This window comes from Alnus glutinosa, chromosome 4 (genome assembly GCF_958979055.1).
Source record: "Alnus glutinosa chromosome 4, dhAlnGlut1.1, whole genome shotgun sequence".
NCBI classification, from domain to species: domain Eukaryota; kingdom Viridiplantae; phylum Streptophyta; class Magnoliopsida; order Fagales; family Betulaceae; genus Alnus; species Alnus glutinosa.
The window spans coordinates 28,062,593-28,090,235 of record NC_084889.1 but is presented as its reverse complement, the minus strand read 5'-3'; the positions used below and the strand labels follow the sequence as shown (position 1 = coordinate 28,090,235).

The window sequence follows — 27,643 nt, the reverse complement described above, 5'->3', positions numbered from 1 at the left end:
ACTAATGCTCCGTTTGTTTTGGCGTAAAATGATTTCGATATTTTTCGGTGTTTGGTAGGGGAGGAAATAATAGTCAACCGAAAAATGAATTCCGTTTGACCAAAAATACTTAATAAATTTCAGAAAATGATTTACACTTTTTAAAAGTGTAAATCATTTTCCTTAGATGGTAGACGCAGTCGACCTTTATGTTCAAGCAGTTGACTATCGCCAGATTTCAACACTGGTTGGTGCCGTAATTCGACAAATTATGCCGGAATCCAGCGACATCTGTCGTCGGATTCAGGCAGTACCGTCCCAGATTCCGACCAGACTAGCCGAAATCTGGCCAAAGCGGCCGGATCTCCTGCTATCTGGCCGGATCCCAGGCCATTTTGGCCAGGATCCTGATCAGATCCGGCTGTTCTGGCCTAATCTCCGGCAAGTCCGGCCAGGATTCAGCCGTTTTGTGCCTAATTCCGGCAAATATCGTCGGAATCCGGCACAAATGGCCGGAATCTGTATGTGTCAAATATAAAAAAATATTTTTATATTATTTTATATTAACTTTTTTTATTTTGTGAATAAAATTTAATTTTTTTCAATTAACATGATTAAATTAAAACATAAAAAATATTTGTAATTTTCCGTACGCGCCAAACACCGAAAAATGACTTTCCTGAAAATATTTTACGACATAAATCATTTTACACTGAAACAAACGGATTATAATTCTTTTAATGTAGCCCCACAATTAACACACTTTTCAAAATAATTCATAAAACTCTTTTAAAAAGACAACATTTTTCAGAAAACATTCTAAAAGAATAAAAATAATAGCACTTTATAAAAAATAGGAAAAATACATATATCCTCCTCAAACTACCACCCTATTATCAATATCCTCCTAAATTATCAAAGCAATGTTAATGTTCCCCAATAACAAAAATACCCTTCATAAAATTTTAAAAAAATTTCTTAAAATTATAACACAAAACTATCAGAAAAAAAAATCTAAAAATAACTAAATAAAAAATAAAAACCAAAACGATATTTTTTTTCTTCTAAAAAATGAAGAACCAACCATTTTTTATTTTATTGTTTTTAAATTTTTTAGTTTTTAAATTTAAATTTTTATTTTTAAAACAATTAACTTTTTCCGTTTCCTTTTTTTTTTTTTTTTCAAATTTATAAGGATATTTTTGTCTTATTAAAAAAATTTGAAGATAATTTTTGTTTTTTTGTTGGCATTGAGAGTGACATTGACATTGTTTTGGTAGTTTATGGAGAAATTGACACAATTGATAGTTTTGGTAGGGGAGAACATTGGCAATATGGTGATAGTTTGATGGAGTTATGTGTATTTTTTTCTTCTAAAAAATAAGAATAAATGCACTTTTGATCCATGCATTTTGCGGTTGTAACAAATAGCTCCATAGAATTTAAAACGTGACAAACCACTCTCTAGGGTTAAAAAAAAAATTGGATAATTGCACCGTTGATCCCTGTGGTATGCCTTAATTATTTTTTTACTCCCTATGGTTTAAAAAGTTCATGGGAGGTCCATGTGTTATGCAATAATTACGTTTTACTCTCTGGGTCGATTTTCTGTCCACCATTTTGACGGAATCTGTTAGCTCTACACGTCAGCGCCACGTGTCGCCAATAAGATGGCGACACGTATCCATCTTAATAAAAAAAAAATTTATTAAAAAATAAATAAAAATACTTATTTTTTTTTAAAAAAAAGAAAACAAAAAAAAAAAGAAAAAAGAAAAACGTGAAGCAAGGGGTGGCTGGGCCACTCCCAGTGGCCGGGGGTGGCGCGCAGCCACCCCCAGTTGCTTGGGGGTGGCCTTCGGGCCACCCCTTTAAGATTCAGGGTGGCCGCGTGCCACCCCCAGTGGCCGGGGGTGGCCCGAAGGCCAACCCCAAGCAACTGGGGGTGGCTGCGCGCCACCCCCGGCCATTGGGGGTGGCCGCGCGCCACCCCTGGCGGCCACTAGGCACCCCAAAGGGGTGGCCCAGCCATCCCTTGCTTTTTATTGTTATTTTTATTTTTTGAATTTTAATTTTTTTAAAAAAATTAAGTATATTTATTTATTTTTTAATAAATTTATATTTTTTATTAAGATGGACACGTGTCGCCATCTTATTGGCGATACGTGGCGCTGACGTGGCATTTGACGGAATCTGTTAAAAAATTTAACATAATTTGATACTAGGGATCGATTTGTAATTATTGCATAGCACAGGGACCTCCCATGAACTTTTTAAACTATAGGGAGTAAAAAATAATTATGGCATACCACAGGGACCAACGGTGCAATTATCCAAAAAAAAAAAAACAAATAGATCACTATCATTAAAAAAACTAACAGAATTTATTATGTGTCACGTCAACACCAATTATATTATGATCCATGTCATTTATATAATAAAAATAAATGACCTTTCCACTCATAGCATAGTAGTTGCCTACCCATTGGTGGCTGTCGCCACCGTAGTGTCTGCCGCTCTTTCTGGCAACACCTTAGTGTATGCTTAGATCATCACCATAGTGGTTGCCATTAGGAAGAAAAATTTATTAGGGTTTATTTATTTATTTTAACTCTTTCTGGCAACACCTTAGTGTATGCTTAGATCATCACCATAGTGGTTGCCATTAGGAAGAAAAATTTATTAGGGTTTATTTATTTATTTTAATTTTTTTGTTTTCTTTTTCAAAACGCTCTCAAACTTTAATAGACAAATTTACTTTAGGGTGCGTTTGGAATTGCGATTTCGTAGAGAAAAAATGTAATTTTAAACCAAATCGCAGAAAATGAACCGTTTGAAAATTACGTTTTTAAAAAATTGCGATTTGAAAACGCAGAAAAATGCTTATTCAAATCGCAGGCAATGTGGTACTTTTTTCAAAACGCAGTATTTTAAAAGGCTATCCTGCAATTTTAAAGGTCAAACTACAATTTTGCCAAACGTTTAATCATTTTTTTTAAATCGCACAATTTAAAATCGTTATTTTTAAATCATACTTTTTGAAATCACAAACCCAAATGCACCATTATCAATTTCACATTTTTCAAAAATAAATTTTAAAACCAAAATCTTCTTGAAACCTTCTTTTTTTTTTCCTCTTCTGTTTTTTTTTTTTTTTTTGGATAAAAAGGAGACGCATTTCATTTGAAAACCCGTTCCGCAACGGCTTTAATTGATTTTAAAACCCAAAACCAAAAAACTTCTCGAAACTTTTTTAAAAAAAAGGAGACGCATATCATTTCCCAACGGCTTCCTGAGCCAAATTCAAATTATAAAGTTCCCCAACCCCTTTCTCTCTAAAAGAAAAAAAAGAAAAAAAAAGAAAAAGGTCCCCCATCACTCTCATTCCTCCTCCGCTGACTCCTCGGCTCGCTCCTCTCGGTCCGAGGCCTACAGCCGTCTCCAGGCGGAGGCGGCCTTCGGGGAGAAGCTACCGATCCCAGAGATCGTGGCCCTGGGTGTTCAATCCGATTTCAAGAGCTCTGTCCTCGAAGCCCTCCCTGGATTCCGCTTCAACGTCCGCGAGGTCGAGATGGGCACCCGCCGCCCCCTCATTCTCCAGATGGTCCACGACCCCTCCGCCCTCGAACGCGCTGCAACTTCCAGGTTTTCTTTTCTCTGTGCCCTTATTTCAAATGGTTGCTGGATATTTTGGGAAAAATGGAAAGAGAATGGAAATTGGATTTACGTATGCGGTTCATGTTGAAACAATTGGCTTCTAGTTTCCAGCAAGTGAAATGAAATCAAATGTCGACTCTGGAGGCTGAATGATTGTGTTAGTTTTAATAGAATGCAGATTAATTGTTTTAGTGAGTTTCAAATAATCAACTATAAACGCTACTAATGGTATCTTTTTGCGTCTTCTCTATTTTTATTTATTTATTTATTTTATATTCAAAACTGGGATTGACGTTTTAGGCTACCTTTTAAAAATGTCGGATTCACAGATGTATAGCATTTATTCAGTGCTTTATATTACACTTCTCTTCCTTGTTTGGTTGCCAAGAAACAGGAGGAAGTTGTGAATTACAAAGTTGTAAAAATGAAATTACTTACTGTTCAATTATTACGTTGAAACGGAAATGGATGAAAACGCCAATCTTCTTTGTAGAAACTGGGTGGCTCAAGTTCAGTCTTTTATTTGTTTCTTGGGAATCAAACAGCTAGTGACATGGGAATGAACATATTAGGGTTTGGATATTGAGAACTGAAAAACTTGTGGGTTCCTCTGTTTATTGGATATAAACAGACTTTTATATTGGTCGTATGGTATATGCAGTCTTCTTGACGTGGTGGTTATCGAAGAGTGCCAGTGTTGATTTTTCAAACTAGACTCTTCGGCACCCAGAGAAATTGAGAGAGCTTATAAGGAGAAATAATTTTTTTTTTCACAATGTCTAATAGTCCTATGCTGCGATAGGCGTTGATTTTTCAAATCTGTGTAATTGGAATTCATATGCTGCGTGATGTGTTTGATAGCTGTCAAATCTGGGTAGTGCACATCAGGTATTATCTTCTGCTCTGATTTGCATTCAAAAAAAGGTCAAGTTGCTGGAGAAGTTATAATAAACAGAGGCAAACAAGATTTGTAAATTGTAATCTGAATATTCATGGGAAAATGGGGTTGCAACTCGCTTGATTCTATCATCATAGATGTCTGCCTTCATTGCATTTTGTTTTGACAGTTGAGTTTTATTCTTATGATTCTGTTTTTGTAGGTTGACAGGCTGAACAAGATTATTGCACATATTTCGCCGTATCTGCACAAGGTCTGACCATTCCTAAATTTATTTATTTATTTTTCTTTGGCACCTGAAAAATTGAGGGAGCTGCTTGTCCAGAATAAAACAAAACCTATAAAGAATAAAACAAAACCTATAAATTGACATTCCCAAGTATTAAACAAAACCTACAAACAGAACTAGGGAGCTACCTGTCGTCTCCTTGCTGAGGGCTCTTCTGTCTCCATTATGCTTCCAGTGTGTTTCTTCTTTTAGTATTTAAATTCCATAAAGTAAATCGTATTTGAGTTAAACCCATTTCAATTTTTCTCTAATTTGATAGTCAGTTTTGACATTTTGAGTGAAGAATGAATGAACTGAGCTTTAGGTAAAGTGAACTACTTCATAATTACGTTACAAAAGTCTAGTTTGCTTGTGCCCTATTTTCTTACTTTTAGTTTGATTCATTTCTCCTATTAATTTCCAAATGATTCAACTCGCAAGTTTAGCATGTTGATCTAGAGTAGGCAACAAAACTGATTGCTGTTCTGGAAACTAAACACAAGACTTCCAAAAACATGTGACGAGGTAGTTTTTTACTATGTAAAAGCCTGGGAAACTGTCATGGGTTTTGTTAAATTAGATTGTGGATCTTATGGATAGTAGGTAGTCTTTGTGATTTACATTGGTAAAAAAAACACGTTCTCTTAGTAAGTGACTTAGCAACACATAAATAGGCTACAGGAAAAAATTGACATGGTTGTTATGTAAACTTTGAGTGTAGTGGTTGATTTAGTTGGTCGTACACTTAGTCTCTCTTTAGTGAATTAAACATCTGCGTGATATGATGACTGTCTTTAAATTAGTGGGATATATTGAGTTATTTGCTTCCTGCCACTGCATAAGCATCTCCCTTCCTCTCATTTTGTATTAGATTTGAGTTTTCCACAATTAGAATATTAGAAAATTTGAGTTTCCCACTGTTTAAGCATCTCCTTTCCACCATGTTTGTTGAGAAAGGACTTGTATGATGGGCACAGACTTTCTTGCTTCAATACGTAAGCAGACCTGAAAAACAGATTTCTCCTTTAGATGTATAATAGGAAAAGGGTACTGACTGTCCCTTTCTAAATATAGCATCATAATAAATTTTAAAGTCAGCTGCTGACCTATGAAAGTATAAGAGGGCTACACTTCTTCAATTTGGATATTTGGAAGCGATAGCCAAAGCATTTGACCAGATACAATTACTAAATAAAGAACAAAGAGATTTCATAACAATAATTTGATAATGTAAAATAAGCTATGTATGATTTTAATACATCTAATATCAGTCAGGGAACTGTAAATGTGTCTAATTTGGTATAGCATTTATAGGGATAACCCAAATACATCCATCGACTTCACGAAGTACAGATTTTTACAAGTTGATAGTTTTCATGATAGAAGAAAAAAGCCTTTCTTAAATAAGATAAACATCTACAAAGATGTATACTGAAGTTTGCTATAATAAAACAAATACCTTAGATGATCTCTTTTTTTCCCATCTCTCTTGTGAATTCGAAGTTTTCTTTCTAGGTTTAAATAGTGTCTCTTGCCTTTTCTTGGACCTCAGTCCTTAGACATATTATTAAGGTCTTGATGGATTATCTTGTTAGAGCATCTGTATCAAACTGTGCAAATTTAACCCAAACAATCTACTTTTTTGATTTTATCTCACTTTTGAAAAACTTCCTATATCAAACTCTCTAAATATTTCTCTATTTTAATTATATATTGTTTTTTATTAGTTTTGACACCAACCAATTTAACTATATGAACATCAAACAATCCCACCACAATCAGCAACCCACAGAATTGAAAACTTCAAATTTTCAATTCCCAGCCACTGCAAACATCAACACAATACCACCAAAATCTCAAAATTACACCATCAAACACCACCCCATTGGCCATCAACAGAGAACTCAAGTTCTCACTAGAATTGGCCAAAATAGGGCAAATTCTCAAGCCTTAAATAGAAACCTAAAATACCGAGAATCATCCAACAAAACATCACAAATAAGAAATCCAACCCACAACTCAATAACCAATTGAAACCCACAATTTCAAACCCTAAATCAATATTTCCCCCCCCCCCCCCCCCGAAATGAAACCCTAAATCAATTGAAAACAAATAATGAAACTCACGTTTGAGAAGGGAAATCCACCAAATACCCAACACTCTCTCGGTGTTTGCGAGTGGAGACGACGAAACCCAGCACTTCGCAACTTTGTTGAGCACCAGAAGCAAAACCCAGCATTTCGCGACTTGGACTTCTTGGAGTCGGAGTGGAGGCTCAAGTTCTTGTTCTTAGCAAAATCTTGCTCTTCTTGCTCGTCTTGGTGAACTGTACAAAGAGAAGTGGAGGATTGTGGCGTTTTGAGCGTTTGGAGTGTCGGAGAGTTTGGGCGTTTTGAGAAAGAGGGAAAACTTCTACACACAGTGAAGAAGCTCGACAAAGAGATGCAGAGGAAAGTGAAGAAAGTTGCGAGAATGAAAAAAAATAATAAAAAATGGAATAGCGTGAGCTCGATGGGCGTTAAAAATGGAGAAGGATTCTAACAAGAGGTATTTTGGTGAAATGATGGAGAGCTTGATGCAGAGGAGTTTTTGAGAAGTTTCACCAAAATTTGGTGAAAAGTTTGAAATGCCAAGCTCGATGCGGATGCTCTTAACCTATGAAATATTCGTGAGAAGAAGCATGGCATCCCCATGAAGTATGTTCATGATTTTTTATGTGGAAGCAGCTCGTTTCTTGCTACAAGTCTTAGTAGCTGTTTAAGCTGAGAGGTTAGTACAACTCCCAACCTATTTAGTAGTTAAGCTACTTGGAAAGTTAACTTGAACATAGCTAATTCACTATTAGATATAAGTAATTCAGCATATTATTGGAATGTATACATAATGTAAAACATTTTTGACTAATCAAACATCTATGTAATTATTGTTAGATGGTTGTTTGACATCATGTATTTGGTTAGCCTCTGTTGTTCTGTTTAGTTTTGAATCTTAGCTTCCCCCCTTCCCATCTCATATTATAAAGGAAAACAATTTATGAAGCAAGAGTGGTATTATGCATGCACATGGAATGTCTATTGTGATCAGTTTTATCATTTATGGCTAGGTATGTGGACAATTCAAAGGTTTGTGCATATTATCCTTACTTTGAAATAAGGTTTTCTCTTATCTAGCTTGTCCAAGACTGTAAAGCTAGAAGTTGATTTAGTATCTATTAATATTGAATTAATTGACCTTTATGAAGCAGCTCGAGGCAAGTTCATTGTGGATTAGGATGTCTTGGATGTGATGTAGAAGCATGCTGTGGTTATGCACCTCTCCCCAAGCTTGATGAGGTAATAATGTCATGGTTTGAGTGACTTTGGCATGTTCTTTATGGTTTGTGAAAGAATCATCTTTGTTTATATCAAACTCTCTCATATTACAAAAATCTATTTCACAGCCTTGAATTTTGTTTTTTGTTAATCTTGCTTCAAGCGTTGCTTCTCAAGAAATTCAATTGTATCTCACAAATAGGAATTGTGTGAATCTGCATCTGAAATTGATGTATATTTCTTGCTGGATGTTTTCTTTGCCAACCACTAATATACATAGCATTTGACTATCATATTCCTCAACAAAATTTTCAGAGGGTAACTTTCCAACAAGATACTCTTTTTCTCCCTCCTAGTAGTTATTTTTGTGAAAAACTTATATGCCACAAATGCATGCAGGCACAGGCGCGCGCGCGCGCACACACACACAAGCTTGTTGCTTCAATGTTTACAGATGTTGTCCTTGTTACAAATTCTTCTAAGAAAAATTGCCCATTTGGATGAAGGAGAGTAGAGGAAAGGAGAGGCTAAGAGGGAACTCTCACCCTTAAATGCCGCCCATCGAGTGGGTATTGGTGCGTTAGTCATTAATGATAGAAGGTAATGCCTTATAATCATCATTGAAATGCTGGCTACCGTTCTGCCTTTAAGATGTGTGTCTCACTTGTAATCTTTTCTACCTTTATTGTTTGATTGTTTCCTTTGCAAACTTGGTCATGATTGATTGTTGAAATTAGCATGGAGTTAACAAATGTAACCAATTCTATGGTGGAGATTATGCCCGAAATCCCAATGTTTTATGACATTTGAGTTTGTAATGAATAAAAGTTGTTATTTACTGATCTATTTATTTGAGTATATGATATATGATCTTTTTACATGTTCATTATAAAGATTTATGTTGTGCATGTAAAAGGTCCTTAGATTACGTTGAATATGATTTATGGTGTGAATAATGGGGTTATCACACAAGGTCTTAGTCTATAAATCTTGTAGTTTTAAATATTTAGTTTGCAGTCGGTAATGGAATTAGACATTCTATTTGCGAAGACTATTACACATTAAGCGAAGCTGGAGGCTTCGGGTTGATGTGCAGGTGTGTTGCATTGAACAAATTATGAGAGTTGTCTTTCCTGAAAAATACTGTCAATAAAATGACTATAATTCCCGAGACTTTTTATGATATTGATTCTAAATCCTGAGAGAATTGGGAACTCAAATAAATGTCAAGTGGATGTCACTTTGATGCATTTAAGAATGAAACCTTTATTGTGGTAAAAATTCTCGGTGTGTTGGGTGATTACATGAAGCATTGTGAGAAAACTTTTCTCAAGAAGGAATTCAAGTATTTTATTCAAAGGATAATAAATTTTCCCTTGAGATAGATTTTATGGATTAAATCATTCTCAGTCCCTAGTTAGGGCATTTTGGTAAGGAATACCAAAATACTATGTACATGGTGATAAGGTTTTCACAAGTATGAGAATAATAAATAAAATTAGTATCTCAAGGATAAAGAGGTAGAGAATTAAAGTGATAGTGTCTTTGACTTTAATTCTGCTACGGAAGATTTCATGGAGGAATCAAATGTCAATATTAAGAATGTTTAAGAGACTAATTGTATTAATAAAAAGTAAATATTAGAGTGCAATTACATTTCTTTAGTAGAATTAAATGTAATTAAATAGGAGTCTGGTGAGAGTTACAGAGAAAACTAGGTCACAGACCTATTAAGCTAGTTTTATTTTTTCCTTTGGGTACCTCGCCAAGCTAATGTAAATTAACTAGGTATATGCTTTTATTTGGGCTTGAGAAATTTAATTCCTAAGACATACATGGAACAGAGCATTGGGTAAAGGATAAAACCCAAACGCAAGCCCAAGCATTGGGCTAAGCCTTTAAATAGATAACTCTGTAGCTCTCACAATTTACCAATTCACTCTAGTTCTTCGGTGTTTACTAAGAACTTAATCTTCTTAAAGTATCCTCAAGAATAAGAAAAAGTATTGTGAGGAGCAAGTTGAGAAGCCCACACTTTCAATTATATTTAGTAATTGGTGAGAAGATCTGAAGGTTTCATAATCCCTGAGGCTACACGTTTTTCATTGAAGAGCAAGAAGAAAAGATTTTGCCCAAAACCCAAGGAGTGGCCGAAACACCTAGTAAGTGGTTCCAGCTTTTGCAGTTTTTTTTAAAATAGTATAGTTCTTCGCTTGTTCTTCTTAAAATTTGATCTTAGTTTGGGAATTTATTATAATTTAATACTTCTATATGTCAATTTATAGGTTTTGTTTTATTTTGGACAAGTAGCTCATTAGTTCCTTCTTCATACGCATATTTCTATGCGCTTCTTACATAATTTTTGTTACTTCTTCTTATTCTTATACAAAGCGTTTTAGTTGCTTCTCAATTTTCTAGTTCAGCATATATTTTGCCGTATCTCCACAAGATTATTCAATGTGTTTTAAATATTTTGTATATGGGCAAAAATAGCCCAAACAAGAGATTTAACACATAAAAGGAGTTCTCTACTTCAGCTGTACTATTATGGTTTGATGTTTATTTGATAGTATAGTAGTTTGATGGAACTGTAAGTGACTTAAAAATGTCAATCTAATTTTTTTGACCTTTTGGTTTCATAGATAGTTTTTGGTCTTGGATTACTCTTGATTTGTTGAAGGATGTCAAGAAATTAAACTAATATCATGTGGTCATTGAGAGTTAATATGCTGTTTTGGGTTTGATTCCTTATTGCCTAATGTACGCTGTAATACGCCATTAATGAGCTTAGTATGGTGCTTGTTGACAATGCCAATGCCAATGTAGGAGTTCTTAGAAAAGTATGAAAGTTTTGCTCAACTTGTTGCCAAGCTTTACCCCACTTTCCAAACAATTTGATTTACTGTACCAGCATTTTCGAGTATCTCTTAGAGTCAAAATAGGTTGTATAATTGAATAGTACATGGTATAAATACAACAAAAAAGGTCAACCACAACCAACAACAACGTTGGATTAATCATCAATACAACCAACAATGGACAACCAGCAACATTGAATGGATTATCAATACCACTAACAACGCTCAAACACAGACAACCAACAACAATGTTTGATTGATGATCAATACAATCAACAACAGTCAACCACAATGAACAACACTCAATCACAACCAATGACATTGGATTGATTGTCAATATAACCAACAACATTGGATTAATCATTAATACAACCAACAACGGATAACCAACTACAACGAATACAATCAACAACAATCAATCACAACCAACAATGGACAACCAACAACATTGAATTGATCGTCAATATAACCAACAAGAACATCAGATTGATTATCAATATAACTAACAACAATGTTTGATTGATGATTAATACAACCAACAACGGTCAACTACAACCAACAACAACGTTTGATTGATCATCAATACAATTGACAACGCTTAACTACAACCAAATGATCAATACAATTAACAACAGTCAACCTCAACTAATAATGGTCAACCAACAACATTGAATTGATCGTCAATACAACCAACAACGGTCAACCTCAACCACAACCAACAACCAACAACCAACAACCAACAACAAACTACAACGTTGTATTGAACTTCCATACAACCGATAACCGACAACAGCCAACCAACGTCGTTTGATTGATGATCAATACAACCAACATTTGTCAACAACAACTAACACATTGGATTGATCATCAATACAACCAACTATGCTCAACCACAACCAACAACGAACAACTGATTACGTCGGATTGATCATCAATACAACCAACAACCAAAAACCAACAATGGTCAACCAACAACAATGTTTGATTAATGATCAATACTACAAACAACAATGTCAGATTGATCATGAATAAAACCAACAACTGAAAACCAACAACGGCCAACCAATGACAACGACAACTTGTAACATGACTCTAGTACTGTCCTTGAGCAACAAACCTAATGGTTGCTCCATGTAGCCCAATTGGCAGGATGTACCCCAATTGGCCTAGGCAAGAGTTTCTCAGCCTATTTTTTTTTTGGTACAAAGATGGTGATGGCGATGACGATACTAGGGAAGCATACATGGCATTGTTTGGGTAGCCTAGTTAGGGAGTACCACTTGTGCTTCGACAGGATGTACACCAATTGGCCTGGTGAGAGTTTCTCGCCCTGAGCTTTTTTGGTACGGCAATGGCAACATGACGAACCTCAATTGGCCCAGGTGGGAGTTTTTCGCCTAGAGCTTCTTCAGTACGGTGCTAGCGACGGTGGTGGCAATGCTAAAGGTGCGTACCAGTCGCTATTTGGGTAGCCAAGTGAGGGAGTATCGTTCGTGCTCGGCGATGGCGGTGGCAATGCTAGGTGCATTGGGTGATTATATGAAGTATTGCGAGAGTTTTTCTCATGAAGGAGAATCCAAGTCCTTTGTTCAAAGGATAAGAAATTTCTCATTTATATAGATTTTATGGATTGAATTATTCTCAGTCTCTGGTCAGCGCATTTTAGTATGGAATACCAAAAATACTATGTACATGGTGATAAGGCTTTCACAAGTACGAGAATAATAAATAAAATTAGTAATTCAAGGATAAAGAGGTAGAGAATTAAAGTGATAGTGTCTCGAACGTCCGGTTTCTCTGCTCCGGAGAACCAGTCTTCCAGACCCGTGCAGGGCCATCGGCCTGATTCGGTCGCAGTGGCTAGGGAGGATGGAGTGGGTTCGTCGGTAAGGATGGGTACTTTTCCGGTGACTCCAGAGGGTTCTGGTGGGTCGTCTTCTTCTACGGGTGTTCACGATTTGGCCAGCTTGGTCTCTCATCCGGAACTTTTTTCTGGGGTTGTCTTCGATTCTTGGTCTGGAGGGTCCGGAGGCTAATCTTGCTTTGGTCGACTCTCCGATGAATGCAGAAGGTGCACTGGTGGTCGGGGCTGGTTTGGACACTTTGGTTGTTTCGAATTTTTCCCCCTCTGCTCCTTCTTTGGTTTCTGACCCTTTCGGTTCAATGCCTAGGAATGGGCTGGTTTCTGTTTCGATTTCTGAGGGGGAGGGTGTGTCCTCTGTGGGCATTCCTAGAGAACAGGAGGGCTCAAAGGAGTTGTCCTCCTCCTTTTTCCATTCTGATTTCAGGTCTGTAAATGTGGAGGGTGGTGTAGGGGATGAGGTGGAGGGTTTGGGCCCATTATCGGTTTTGCCTTTGGCAGTGGAGTTGGACAAGGATTCTGCTTCGAATGTGTCTCCTAGATGGGCGATGGAGAGGGTGAAGGGTTACTACAAACTAGTAGGAGTGTCTTGTGACCAATTTGAAGATAAATTGTTGGCTCTGTTTGAACAAGTTCTTTCTTGGAATGTAATGGGGATTAATGAGCTGGATAAAAGATTGCGTATTAAAGGGCTCATTAGAGAATAGAAGGTTGATTTGGTGTGTTTGATGGAGACAAAAATGGAAGTTATTTCTAGAGAGGTGGTTCGAAGTTTATGGGGTTGCCATAATGTGGATTGGTGTTATATGGGGGCTAGTGGGGCTTCAGGTGGGATTTTGATTATGTGGGATAAGAGGGTTGTGGAGAAGGTGGATGAATGCATGGGTCGGTATTCTCTAGTCGTTTCTTTGCGTAACACTGTTGATAATTTTATGTGGGCTTTTGGAGGTGTGTATGGGCCTAATGATGATGGGGAGAGGAGGGTTTTGTGGAATGAGATGGCTGGCTTGATGAGTTGGTGGGATAGACCGTGGTGCTTTGGGGGTGATTTCAATGTGGTGCGGTTTCCGAGTGAGTGATCGGGAGGTGGTGGTTTTTCTGCTGCTATGGAAGATTTCTCGGAGTTCATACGTGGGCAGAGTTTGGTGGATATTCCTCTCCAAGGTGGGCAGTTCACTTGGTCCAATAATCAGGCATGGTCTAAAATTGATAGGTTTCTGTTATCTCCAGATTGGGAAGAACATTACCCTGATGTGTCACAAAGTCGTTTGCCTAGACTTTTATCAGACCATTTTTCTTTGATGTTGGATTGTGGATCGCATAGGGAAGGGAAAAAATACTTCAAATTTGAAAACATGTGGCTCAAATATGTTGGCTTTGTTGAACAAGTGCAACGTTGGTGGGAGTCTTATGTTTTTTGAGGTCTGCCGAGTTTTGTGCTGGCTAGCAAGTTGAAAGCTTTAAAAGTGGACTTGAAGATATGGAATGCTGAGGTCTTCGGTGACGTGGGGAAGAATGAGGAATTATTAGAAGGTATTAAAGAGCTAGAGTGTTTTGAAGAAGCTCGGGGGCTAGTGGAGGAGGAGCGGATTCAGAAGTCAGACATGATCAGGAGCTGGAAAAAACTCTCCTGTTTGAGGAGGTTAATTGGAGGCAAAAATCTCGGGCTCTATGGCTGAAGGAAGGGAATAATAACACTAAATTCTTTCATAGGATGGCCAATTCGCATCAGAGGTACAATCATGTGGGAGTTTTGAGGATCAATGGGGCTTTGTCTTCTGATCCAGGGGAAATTAAGGATCATATTGTAAATTATTATGACTCTCTGTACACCGAGCAGAGTTCGTGGCATCCTAGGGTGGATGGAATTTCTTTCTCCTCCATTGATGCGGATGAGTGTCTTTGGTTAGAACGAGGCTTTGAGGAGCAGGAGGTGTGGGAGGTGGTGCGGGAGATGAATGAGGATAAGGCACCGGGGCCTGATGGTTTTTTTATGGCTTTTTTTCAGAAATGTTGGGGGGTTCTCAAAAAAGATATTATGACGGTATTTTCAGAATTTCATAATAGTTGCCAGTTTGAGAGGAGTTTGAATGCAACATTTGTTTCCCTTATTCCTAAGAAGGCTGATGCTTTGGAGGTTAAGGATTTTAGGCCTATCAGTTTGGTGGGAGGGGTCTATAAAATTATTTCTAAGGTCCTTGCTAATAGGCTTAAATTAGTGCTGGGGAAAATTATTTCGAACTCTCAGAATGCTTTTGTTGGTGGAAGGCAAATCTTGGATTCGGTTCTTATAGCCAATGAATGTCTGGATAGCCAAAGGCGGTCAGGGGAGGTCGAATTATTGTGCAAACTGGATTTGGAGAAAGCTTATGATCACGTGAATTGGGATTTCCTCCTTTACATGCTTCAGAGGTGTGGGTTTGGGGAGAGGTGGAGAGAATGGATTAAATTTTGCATTTTTACGGTAAAATTTTCCATTTTGGTTAATGGCGTCCCTTCTGGTTTCTTTCAGAGCTCGCGGGGGATTAGGCAAGGTGATCCTCTTTCTCCTCTGCTGTTTGTGGTGGTTATGGAAGTGCTTAGCAGGATGTTGAATGCGGCTATGCTCCAAGGCTTACTTTTAGGCTTCTCAGTGGGCTTCAAGGGTAATGAAGCTTTAGTGGTGAATCATTTATTGTTTGTGGATGATACCTTAATTTTTTGTGGAGCACAGGTCGAGCATGTTCGAAATTTGAGGTGTACCTTCTTATGTTTCGAAGCAGTGTCAGGGTTGAGGATCAATTTAGGCAAATCCGAATTGGTCCCTATTGGCGAGGTGGAAGATGTAGAGTCTTTGACACATATTTTGGGTTGTAGAATTGGGTCTCTGCCGATGACTTATTTGGGTATGTCGTTGGGGGCGTTGTTCAAATCTATTTCTATTTGGAATGGGGTTATTGAGAAGGTGGAACGAAGGTTGGTTAGTTGGAAGAAACTTTATTTGTCCAAGGGTGGAAGGGTGACTTTGATTCACAGTACTCTTTCTAGCATTCCTACTTATTACTTATCTCTGTTCCCTATTCCTGTGAGTGTAGCTAAGAAATTGGAGCGGCTTCAAAGGGAGTTTTTGTGGAGTGGTTTGGGTGATGAGACTAAATTTCATTTAGTCAATTGGCATCGAGTCTGTACTCCAATTAAGGCTGGTGGATTGGGTGTTCGTAATGTTGTTAATTTTAATCAAGCCTTATTGGGGAAATGGATTTGGAGGTTCTCTCAGGAGCGCGATGCTTTGTGGAGATCGGTGATTGAGGTGAAGTATGGGAGTGTGAGAGGAGGTTGGTGGTCCTTACCAGTTACGGGGCCTTATGGTGTCAGTGTTTGGAAGTTTATTCGAAGGGGGTGGGATAGTGTTGCCAAGTTTTTGCAGTTTGAGGTGGGTGATGGGTCTCATATTCGCTTTTGGCATGATCTTTGGTGTGGGGACAAGCCTCTCAAGCTCTATTATCCAGCTTTGTACTCTATTGCGTGTTCTCCTGATGCTTAGGTGGTGGATAATTTGTCTATGGTAGGAGGCGTGATTCATTGGAATGTTCTCTTTACGCGCTATGCTCAGGATTGGGAGGTAGAGATGGTGATGTCCTTCTTTGATCAGTTATACTCTACTCGGGTTCGGTATGGGGAGGTTGATAGGGTGGTGTGGAATCTTTCCAAGAGGAGGAATTTTGTGGTGAAGACTTTCTACAAAGCTTTAGTGTGTCACGAGGCGGCCTATTTTCCTTGGAAGGGTATTTGGCGTGTTAAAGCTCCGAAGCGGGTTGCGTTTTTTGTTTGGACAGCGGCTTTAGGAAAGATCTTAACTCATGACAATTTACGTAGGCGTGGTATTGTGGTGGTAGAGTGGTGTGTTATGTGTAAGAAGCATGGGGAGTCCGTTGATCACCTCCTTCTTCATTGTGATGTGGCACAGGTTGTTTGGAGTTTTTTTTTTATAGCTTGTTTGGGATGGAGTGGGTTATGTCTAGTAGTGTGTTGGATTTATTGACTGGTTGGGGCACTGTGTTGGGTCGTGGTTCTGGTTTCCGTATTTGGAAGCAGGTTCCTTTATGTGTTTTGTGGGGCTTGTGGTGTGAGAGAAATTCTAGGCTTTTTGAGGATGTGGAGGTTTCGGTTGGGGCTCTTTGTAGAAATGTGCTTAATATGTTATATCTTTGGGTGTCGGCGCATAGCCCGGGTAGTATGTTGTTCGCTGACTTTTTACTTTCTTGTTCTTTTATTTCCTCTGTATAGGGGCTTCTTTTGTATACTTCTTGTGTACTAGGGTTGCGCCCCTCTGCGCTTTTTAATGAAATCTTACTTATAAAAAAAAATATTAAGAATGTTTAAGAGGTTAATTGTATTAATAAAAAGTATATAATAGAATGCACTTACATTTCTTTTATGGAATTAAATATAGTTAAATAAGAGTCTCGTGAGAGTTATAGAGAAAACTGGGTCACAGACCTATGAAGCTAGTTTTATTTTTCCCTTTGTGTTCCTCACCAAGCTAATGTAAATTAACCAGGTACATGCTTTTATTTGTGCTTGAAGAATTTAATTCCTAAGACATATAAGGAATAGAGCATTGGATTAGGAGTAAAACCCAAGCCCAAGCATTGGGCTAAGAGGAATTGGACTAGGGTCAAAGCCTAATTTGATCCTAGCCCTAGACGCATGGGGAGAAAAATATTTTCCCCATGGCCGTGTGGCACAAGGGGAATTAGAGGATTAATTCCCCTTGTGGTCGAATCCTAGTAGTACTAGGATTTTGTTTTCCTACTCCTACTGTGATGTAGGACATGCGGTCCCCACTAAAAAAAAAAAAGAGTAGTTTTTATTTATTTATTTTATAATCTTTTCCTTTTAAGGATCAGGTTTACTATTGCTATTAGGATTATGTTTACTACTTCTATTAGGATTAGGTTTACTTTCTTTACAAGTATTTTTTTTTTTTTTTTTTTTTCTATAAATAGGCTTTCTTATTATCTAAAACTAAATCCATTGAATTATTATCAAATTAGAGAATTCTTTCTCAAACATTCTGTGGAGTTTTATCTTTTTTTTTTTACCTGTGGGCTTGTTTTTATTTTTTTGGGTAGAAGACGAAGACGCTTCTCCTTGCAGAATCAAAGGCGATGCTCTTTGATTAGTTACCTTAGTCTTCCGCTACGTTATACTGCTACTCCTAGTTCTATATGGGTTGTAACTGTTTTTTTCTCTCAGTATGTTAAGCCTATAAATAGATAGCTTTGTATCTCTCACAATTTACTAATTCACTCTAATTCTTTAGTGTTTACTAAGAACTCAATATTCTTGAAGTATTATCAAGAATAAGAAAAAGTATTGTGAGGACCAAGTTGAGAAGCCTACACTCTCGATTATATTTAGTAATTGGTGAGAAGATTTGAAGGTTTCATAATCCCTGAGGTCGCACGTTTTTCATTGAGGAGCAAGAAGAAAAGATTTTGCCCAAAACCCAAGGATTGGCCAAAACATCAAGTAAGTGGTTTCAGCTTTTGCAGTTTGTTTTAAAATAACGTAGTTCTTCACTTGTTCTTTCTAAAATTTTCCAAGAAAAATTGGCTTGGGCATCAAATGCCACGTGACATTTATTGCATTGTTAAACATGTTAGGGCATAGTTTTCATCAAAATCATGTCCCATGCATTCATATTTTTATTTTTAAAACAAAGCTGGAAAAATATTTTTCAAAGCCACAAAAGCCCTGGCCGCATATCCAGTGGTTTTATCCAGGTTTGTTCAAATTTTTTAAAAGTGGATTTATTACCCTTTTGCAGCCCCCATTCTCTCACTTTTCTACCAAAAATTCCAGAGAACACAAAAATGCTAGCTCCCTAAGCTCCGCAGACCCCTTTGTGCTTGTAGAAAATTTTGTTTTCTCTCATTCTCTCATCAATAGTGCAGCACCTCAAGCACAAGTTCTTTCATCAATTCATCAATTCCCTTTGTGAGTTTTCATTATCCTATGCTTGTTTTATTCAAATAGTTTGTATATTGTATAGTTTTCATGAAATCATGTTAGAATAGGTTATGTTTGCATGGGAGCATGTCATAGATTGCATGAACAAATGATTTGATGTTGTTTTGTTACATGATAGTATCATAGAATCATGTTTTATTTTCTGTTCTATTCAGTTTTCAAAACACCCTAAACTGATATTTCTTAAACTACCCGAAAACCATGTTTATTTGACATTTTTGCAAATATTGAGTCTTTTTTATTTCTAATCACCGAACCAACTTAATATTTTCCAGATTGACTGTTTTTCATGCATGACAAATATTTCCAAAGGGACCTATATGATCGGCCAAGCCTCAGACAACTTTTTCTTGATGCAACTTTCATGTTTTCAATTCCTCGATTACATAGTTGGTGTGTGATGTTTTAAAACCTCAAAAGTAGTTTTCAAAAACTAATTTTAGGGATGATTTTAGGTTCTGGACAGAAACTCCAGAGACCTATAAATCAGTTCTAAGGTCCTTTAATCATGAGTTTTAAGCATCCAAACCACACTGTATTGATCTAGGCATGTTTCGAGTCATGTAGTAGCAAAAAAAAAATCAAACTCATGTGCATCATGTACAGATTTGGTTGAATTTTGTAGTTGTGTTTCAGATACTCAGAATTGATCCATATAGGCTTTGGTTATTGCTTCCAAGAGGCCTCATGCTAACTAGAGTTAGTCTAGTTAGTAGCCTTGAAAGCATGTTTAGAAATATTGTGTTTAATAGTTCCTTCGGCTGAGGAGTTCATTGAGGTGATAGAGGTTGTTGTTTTCCCAAGCTCGTATATTTTATTATACATATATGTTTGTAAGTTTTGCAAAGGAGGTTTGAAAGCCAGAGGATTTTTCGGAAAAATGTTTTCCATTGAAAAATGAATTTCAATATGCTAATCTAATACTCCCCCTGAAGTTGGAACAGCTTGGAGCACACAGACTAAAAAGATGGACTTGTAAAAAAAACATGAACAAGAAAATGCTCTAAACCAAACATAAACAAGTTGAAATTCCACAAAAATCCAACATCGAAACAAAATTCGCCAAAATCTTCAATGTCAATCAAAATATTGTAGGAAAAACTACAACGGGCAGTCAGATCTTGCTGCAAAACATCTGGGCCAGTCAAATCTCTCTGAAAAGCACCATTAACTGGTCTACACAAAACACCAAGGCCGGTCGGATCTCACCGGAAAACACCAAGAGCAAATCTGATCTCATTGAAAAACACAAATGCCTGGTCAGATCTCAAGAACTAACTACGACAATCATGATTCTAGTTATTATTATGATCAACAACCAACGATGATTACGTTTCCCATGATCAATCTAACCAACTAATTACACTTGAATGATGATCAGTTACCAACAACATTGGATTGATTATCAATACCACCAACAACGCTCAAACATAGACAACCAACAACAGTCAACCACAACAAACAACACTCAATCACAACCAACAAGAACATCAAATTGATTATCAATATAACCAACAACAATATTTGATTGATGATCAATACAACCAACAACAGTCAACCACAACCAACAACGTTGCATTGATTATCAATACAACCAACAATGCTCAAATACAACCAAATGATCAATACAATCTACAATAATCAACCACAACCAACAATGGCCACAGTCAACCACAACCAACAACGTTGCATTGATTATCAATACAACCAACAATGCTCAAATACAACCAAATGATCAATACAATCTACAATAATCAACCACAACCAACAATGGCCAACCAACGATATTGGATTGATCGTCAATACAACCAACAACGGTCAACTTCAACCACAACCAACTACCAACAACAAACTACAACGTCGTATTGAACTTCAATACAACCGACAACCGAATACCAACAACGGCCAACCAACAACGTTTGATTGATAATCAATCCAACCAACATTTGTCAACCACAACCAATCACATTTGATTGATCATCAATACAACAAACAACTAAAAATCAACAACGGTCAACTAGCAACAATGCTTGATTAATGATCAATACTACAAACAAAAACGTCAGTTTGATCATTAATAAAACCAACAATTTCTTGTAAACATGACTCTAGTACTCCCTTTGAGCAACAAACCTAATGGTTGCTCCATGTTGCCCAATTGGCGGGATGTACACTAGTAGGCCTTGGCGGGAGTTTCTCGCCTTGATTTTTTTGTTATAGAGATGGTGATGGCGATGACGATACTTGGGAAGCGTACATGGCACTGTTTGGGTAGCCCAATTAGGGAGTACTACTCGTGCCTCGATAGGGTGTACACCAATCAGCCAGGCAAGAGTTTCTCACCTCGAGCTTTTTCGGTACGACAATGGCAACAAGATGCACCTCAGTCGGCCCAGGTGGGAGTTTTTTGCTTTGGTATGGTGTTGGCGATGGTGGTGGCAATGCTAGAGGTGCGTACTAGTCGCTGTTTGGGTAGCTAAGTGAGGGAGTACCATTCATGCTTGGCTATGGCGATGGCAATGCTAGGTGCGTTGGGTGATTACATGAAGCGTTGTGAGAAAGTTTTTCTCATGAAGGAGAATCCAAGTCCTATATTCAAAGGATATGAAATTTCTCATTTATATAGATTTTATGGACTGAATTATTCTCAGTCCTTGGCCATGGCATTTTGGTAAGGAATACCAAAATACAATGTATATGGTGATAAGACTTTCACAAGTACGAGAATAATAAATAAAATTAGTAATAAAAAGATTAATTGTATTAATAAAAAGTAAATAATAGAATGCACTTACGTTTCTTTAGTGGAATTAAATATAGTTGAACAGGAGTCTGGTGAGAGTTATAGAGAAAGCTGGGTCACAGGCCTATTAAGCTAGTTTTATTTTTTCCTTTATGTTCCTCACCAAGCTAATGTAAATTAACTAGGTACATGCTTATATTTGGGCTTGAAGAATTTAATTCCTAAGACATACAGAGAACAAAGCATTAGGCAGGGTGAATATCCAAGCCCAAGCATTGGGCTAAGAGGAATTGGAGTCAAAGCCCTAGTTTGACCCTAGTCCAAGGCGCATGGGGAGAAAAATACTTTCCCCATGGCCATGTGGCACAAGGGGAATTAGGGGATTAATTGCCCTAGTGGCTGAATCCTAGTAGCACTAAGATTCTTTTTTTGTACTCCTACTGTGATGCAGGACATGTGGTCCCCAGTAAAAAAGAAAAACAAGTAAATAAATAGTTTTTATTTATTTATTTATTTTATAATCTTTTCCTTTTTAGGATTAGGTGTACTTATTATGTAAAACAAATAGGTTTACTTATTAAGTATTTCTCTTCTATTAATAGGCTTGCTTATTATGTAAAATTAAATCCATTGAATTATTATCAAATCAGAGAATTCTCTCTCAAATATTTTGATAAGAAACCAAAGATCAATCAAAGAAGGCTCATATCAAGAAATTCAACCATTTTTTCATTTTTGCTTTCTCTTTCATATATTCTGCGGGAGTTTTATCTTTCTTTTTGCTTGCAGGCTTGTTTTTATCTTTTTGGGTAGAAGACAAAGACACTTCTCCTTTCAGAATCAAAGACGCTGCTCTTTGATTAGTTACCTTAGTCTTTTGCTATGTCATACTGCTACTCCTGATTCCACATGGGTTGTAACTGTTTTTCTCTTGGTATGCTAAGCCTAAAAATAGATAGCTTTATAGCTCTCGCAATTTACTAATTCACTCTAATTCTTCAGTGTTACTAAGAACTTAATATTCTTGAAGTATAAACATGGTAATTATCTCTATTTTGGTCGAATTGTCAGTTCATGAGGACATGTTGACAGAGGGTGGTAGTTCATGAAGCGGAAAAGGTAATTATCTCTCTTATATTTATTTATGCTCAACTATTTAATTCTTCTTGGAGATTGAGAGAGCCTCCTCCCTTGGATAGAAAGTGCATATTTGCCGGCCGAGTGAGCCTTGCACTTGGCTAACACACAAAAAAGTACAGGTGAGCCTGAATGCAATTCATAAGTCTTTGTTGCCTGTTGCTGTTTCAGCCTATTCCCCATAAGAGAACCATATCCCGAGCCTTGCTCATACAGTTTAATTACCCCGAATCGGATAATCCAACCTAGAAGGGAAGAGGGGTTCTTCCCTTCCATGTTTGTGAGCTGCTGGCTCATGCAAGACTTGAATCCAATGAAGAAAGATCCGCCACAGGGTTTGGAGCTAGCTTCCTTGAAAAGGCTTGATGGGAAAGAGAGGTGAAAAAGTAGAACTTAAGGAAGGTCTCTCTCTATTTGGGGAGAGTGAAGTACCATTCCATAGCTTGATCAGTAAGGCTCCTTGGGAATAGGATGATCACAGGGATCAAAAGACGGATTGGGGGGGGGGGGGGGGGGTGGTGTATGGCCTATCAATCATTGGTAGACCTTCTATAACGACTCGCCATCAATGACACAATATTGTCCGCTTTTGGCTTCTCCGAACTAGATTTTCAGGAGGTTACCCATCTTGGTACTACTCTCACAAGAGCACGCTTAACTGTGGAGTTCTTATAGGTTCATGAGCATCATGATTTTAAAATGCGTTGTGTCAAAAATTGTGCGTTTATATATAAGCACATCTTCATTCACAGACGATGTGGGACGTCACAATCACCCCTTCTTGGGATCCAGTGTCCCTGCTGGTGACCTTTATGGGATCACCCCATTATTGGCGTCCCAGAAAGTGTCCACTGGCGATCCTCATGGGCTTGTGCACGTTCCTCCCATCTCAGGTTGGGCAATGGCTCTGATACCAGATGTAACGACCGGCCCCCAGTGACACAATATTGTCTACTTTTGGCTCCCCCGAACCAGACTTCCCAGGAGGTCATCCATCCTGGTACTACTCTCGCAGGAGCATGCTTAACTGCGGAGTTCTTTTAGGTTCATGGCCATCACGGCTTTAAAACGCGTTGTGTCAAAAATTGTGCGTTTATACATATAAACACATTCCCATTCCCAGGTGATGTGGGATGTCACACCTTCCCTTGAACCGATCATGGAGCTCTCAACTGAGTTGTTTAGGTTCTGGAATTCCATCTCGAGTTAAGGGTTTCGGTTCGAGGGTTATAAAATGTTGTGCGGGTTTATCTCTCTCGACCAATTGACTACATTTTTTTTTATTTGAATTTCAATATAAAAGATATCGGGACGAATAGAACCACATACAGCTTGATACCGAATGGAGCCACGTCGTTTATAGCATAGCATAAGGCTATCAGAGGTAGAAGTCACCACAGGCAAGAATACCAACCAAGGTAGCCTACCCCAAACCTCTCCGTACAGCGCTTTAGGGATCTAAGGAACGTTATTTGGTGGGAAATCGGACAAAGCTAAAATCCCACCATTAGAACATCTAAGAAAGAGGAGAGCCTTCCTTCTGGGCATTTGTCATTCCCTTGTCTTTATATCATTGGCATTGGCCTAACTCTATCATTGGCATCCACTGCATTTAGCCTAAAGGGAACGCCAAATAAAGTTTGAGAAATCACAAGAGAAGAAAAAAAGTCTTGAAATTAATTTATTTGCGTGCTTTCGCAGTGAAGTTTACCCATCATTCTTGCTGGAGAGATGCTACCCAGATCTTTCCTTTTGTATTTTCATTGTCTGAGAACAGGTAAATTTCTAATCAAATGATGCTGCTCCAATATTATTTTTGATATTTTTTCTATTTTCGTTTTCACCGAAAATATTAGTAAATTTCATCCTACATCAATGGCTTTTTGGAAGAAAAAGTGTACATGGTCCAGCCTCCTGGTTTTTGACACCCCCGATTTCCTCACCATGTATGTTGTCTCCACAAATCTTTATAGGGCCTCAAACCAGCCCCTCGCGCATGGTTCTCTAGGCTAAGCACTTGTCTTTTGCAACTCGGCTTTCAAGGCTCACGAGAAGATTCCTCTTTATTCATTTTCCGCCAAGGATCCTTGTCTATCTATTATCTCATGTATGTTGACGACATCATTGTGATTGGGTCCCATCCTATGGCTGTTGATTCCATCATCAAGCTTCTCAAAACTGATTTTGCGATGCAAGATCTTGGAAACTTAAATTACTTCCTTGGAGTCAAAACTATCCCTCCCATGGCGTCTACCTGCTCTCTCTTTGCCCACACAAGAGAACTTTTTGACTATCCAGTAGAAAAAGGAATTGAGAAAAGACTAGAATAATTCTTAGGGAAAATTGTACCATTGGTACTTGTGGTTGGCCTAAATTACAAATCACTCCCTATAGTATCAAAATTAAATTAAATATCCCTATGGTTGGCCTAATTTACAAATCGCATCCTCGAGTCAAATTCAGTTAAAAATTTTGACAGATTTCGTTAAGCGCCAATAACATGGTGACATGTGTTGATCTTAATAAAAAAAAAATTAAATATATAAATATATAAAACTTGAAAAACAAATAAAATAAAAGAATTGAAAAGAAAAAGACCCCTAGCCAATGGGGTTGGTTGCGCGCCATCCCTAGAGGTGGCCAAGGGTGGAGCGCGACCATCTCCAAAGGCATCTAGGGGTGGCACAGAGGCCGAGGGTGGCCTGCGCACCACCCTTAGATCAGGTTGGGGGTGGCGCGCGGCCAACCCCATTGGCTGGGGGTGGCCGCACGCCACCGCTATATGCCTTTGGGTCTGGCCTGGCCACCCTCCAAAGGGGTGGCTTCCCAACCAGCAGTCACCCCTTTTCTCTTTTCAATTTTTTTTTTCTTAAAAAAAATTAATTTTTTAAGTTTTATATATTTAATATTTTGTTTATTTTCTTTTATTAAGATTGACACGTGGCGCCTAACATAATCTATTAATATTTTTAATGAAATTTGACTCGAGGGAGCAATTTGTTAATTAGGTCAACTGTAGGGATTTCTGAATTAATTTTGATACCAAAAGAAGCGGTTTGTAATTTAGGTCAACTATAGAAACAAATGATGCAATTTTTCTAATTCTTATTGCTCTCTCATTCCATACGGCCACACATGGGTTAAATAGGGAAACCTAGAACCTAATATGGAAAGTATTACAACGTAATCAAATAAACATAAATAAGAAATTATCACGGTGGATCAAATATTCAGTAAATCTTCAACACTCCCCCTCAAGATGGGGCATAGATGTCTTGCATGCCCAGCTTGCATAAGATTGTATGAAGAACACCACTAGATACTCCATTTGTCAAGATATCTGCAAGTTGTTCTCCCATCTTCGCATATGGAGTACATATGATACCTTCTCGGAGTTTTTTTTTTTTTTTTAAAAAAAAAAGTGTTGATCAATTTCAAAGGGCTCTCATTATCTTCTTCCAATTAACATTTACCTCTACTGGATTGTCAGTCGATTTACATTTGGGCATTTCTATTTCCTTTAGAAGATCAAGTATATATTTTCGTTGGGAGATAAATATACCATGCTTTGACCTTGTTACCTCAATGCCGAGAAAGTATTTTAGACTCCCCAAATCCTTTATTTCAAACTCGTTAGTAAGACGATGTTTTAAGTTCTGTATCTCTCCATCATCATTTCCTGTTAAGACAATTTCATCAACATTCATAATTAAAGCTGCATCTTTCCTTGAATGGAATGCTTAATGAAGAGTGTATGACCTGACTCTGCTTATAATCAAATCTCTTCATAGCCTGGGAAAATCGCTCTAACCACGCTCTTGGAGATTGTTTTAGGCCATACAAAGCCTTCTTTAGTTTATACACTTTTCCTACTGAGGATGAATCTTCCAGTCCAATGAGAATTTTCGTGTATACTTATGCTTCTAGGTCTCCATGAATAAATGCACTTTTTACATCAAATTGATGTAGAGGCCAATCCAAATTTGCAGCTATAGAAACTAAAACCCTAATTAAGTTCATCTTTGCTACTAGAGCGAATGTTTCCTCATAATCAATCTCATAGATCTTAGTAAAGCCTTTTGCAACAAGTCTAGCCATGTATCGTTCCACAGAACCAGCGGCCTTATGCTTTATAGTGAACGCCACTTGCATCCAACAACCTTTTTTTTCCTTTAGGTTATTTAACAAGATCCCAAGTCTTGTTTTTGTGAAGAGCTTTCATCTCTTCTTGCATCGCTCTCTTCCACTTTGGATCACTAAGTGCCTCATGTACATTTTTCTAGGGACAGACATAGAAGACAATTTGGACACATAAGAATGATATGGTAAAGAAAGATGTTGATAAGAAACAAAATCAGAAATGGAAAGTAGTGTACATGACTTAACTCCTTTGCGTTGTATAGTGGGTAGACTCGTATCATTGACAACATGTATTACAGAATTCATGTCAAAAGTAGAAGTAGTATTACCTGAGTCAGGATCGGATGTTTGACATGTAGCATCAAGAATAGTCTTATTTTTCTAGCGTTTGGAATAAACTCTCAACTCTTCCACAAGCGGTGCAGATGGCTTATCAGTAGGTTTAGTAGGAGGCTCATTAGTAAGCTCTTGTTGCGCCTACTCCGGTATAGGAGTAGAGACAGGTAACATAGTAAAAAAATCATCTTCAATCTCACTCTCCTCTTGAAGAGGAGTTTGGAATGAAGAGAAGTATGAATGTGTTTCAAAGAAAGTGATATCCATGGAGACAAAGTGTAACACCTTAGTTTCATATTGAGAAGAGATGAATCACTCACATAGTGAGTGATTTATAAAGATAGTAAGTGCTAAGTCCCACATTGCTTAGTTACTAGGTGAAATTGGGCTTTAAAAGAGATTCTAGGAGAAGCTCCAAATTGACTAGTCCTTTTGGGGG

At 37.6% G+C, this 27,643-nt stretch overlaps 1 protein-coding gene across 11 annotated transcripts in view; it reads left to right on the top strand.

Annotated features, from left to right (window-relative positions):
• The first annotated feature begins 3,185 nt into the window (after positions 1–3,185).
• Positions 3,186–27,643, top strand: part of LOC133865433 (dynamin-related protein 5A-like) — a 31,059-nt gene continuing 6,601 nt past the window's right edge. Inside the window, exons 1-5 of one of the 11 annotated variants that reach the window (XR_009899723.1) lie at positions 3,186–3,624; positions 4,737–4,787; positions 8,048–8,135; positions 22,381–22,525; positions 22,663–22,710. Coding sequence is in view for 2 of the 11 variants with exons in the window: in XM_062301839.1 (XP_062157823.1) it covers positions 8,110–8,135 (26 nt within the window). In the remaining 9 variants the exon portion in view is untranslated. Of the gene's footprint in view, positions 3,625–4,736; positions 4,788–6,884; positions 7,573–8,044; positions 8,136–8,513; positions 8,961–18,138; positions 19,710–22,380; positions 22,711–27,643 lie in introns of those variants that run through there. The other 10 variants (XR_009899721.1, XR_009899722.1, XR_009899727.1 and 7 more) reach the window with 10 other exon arrangements.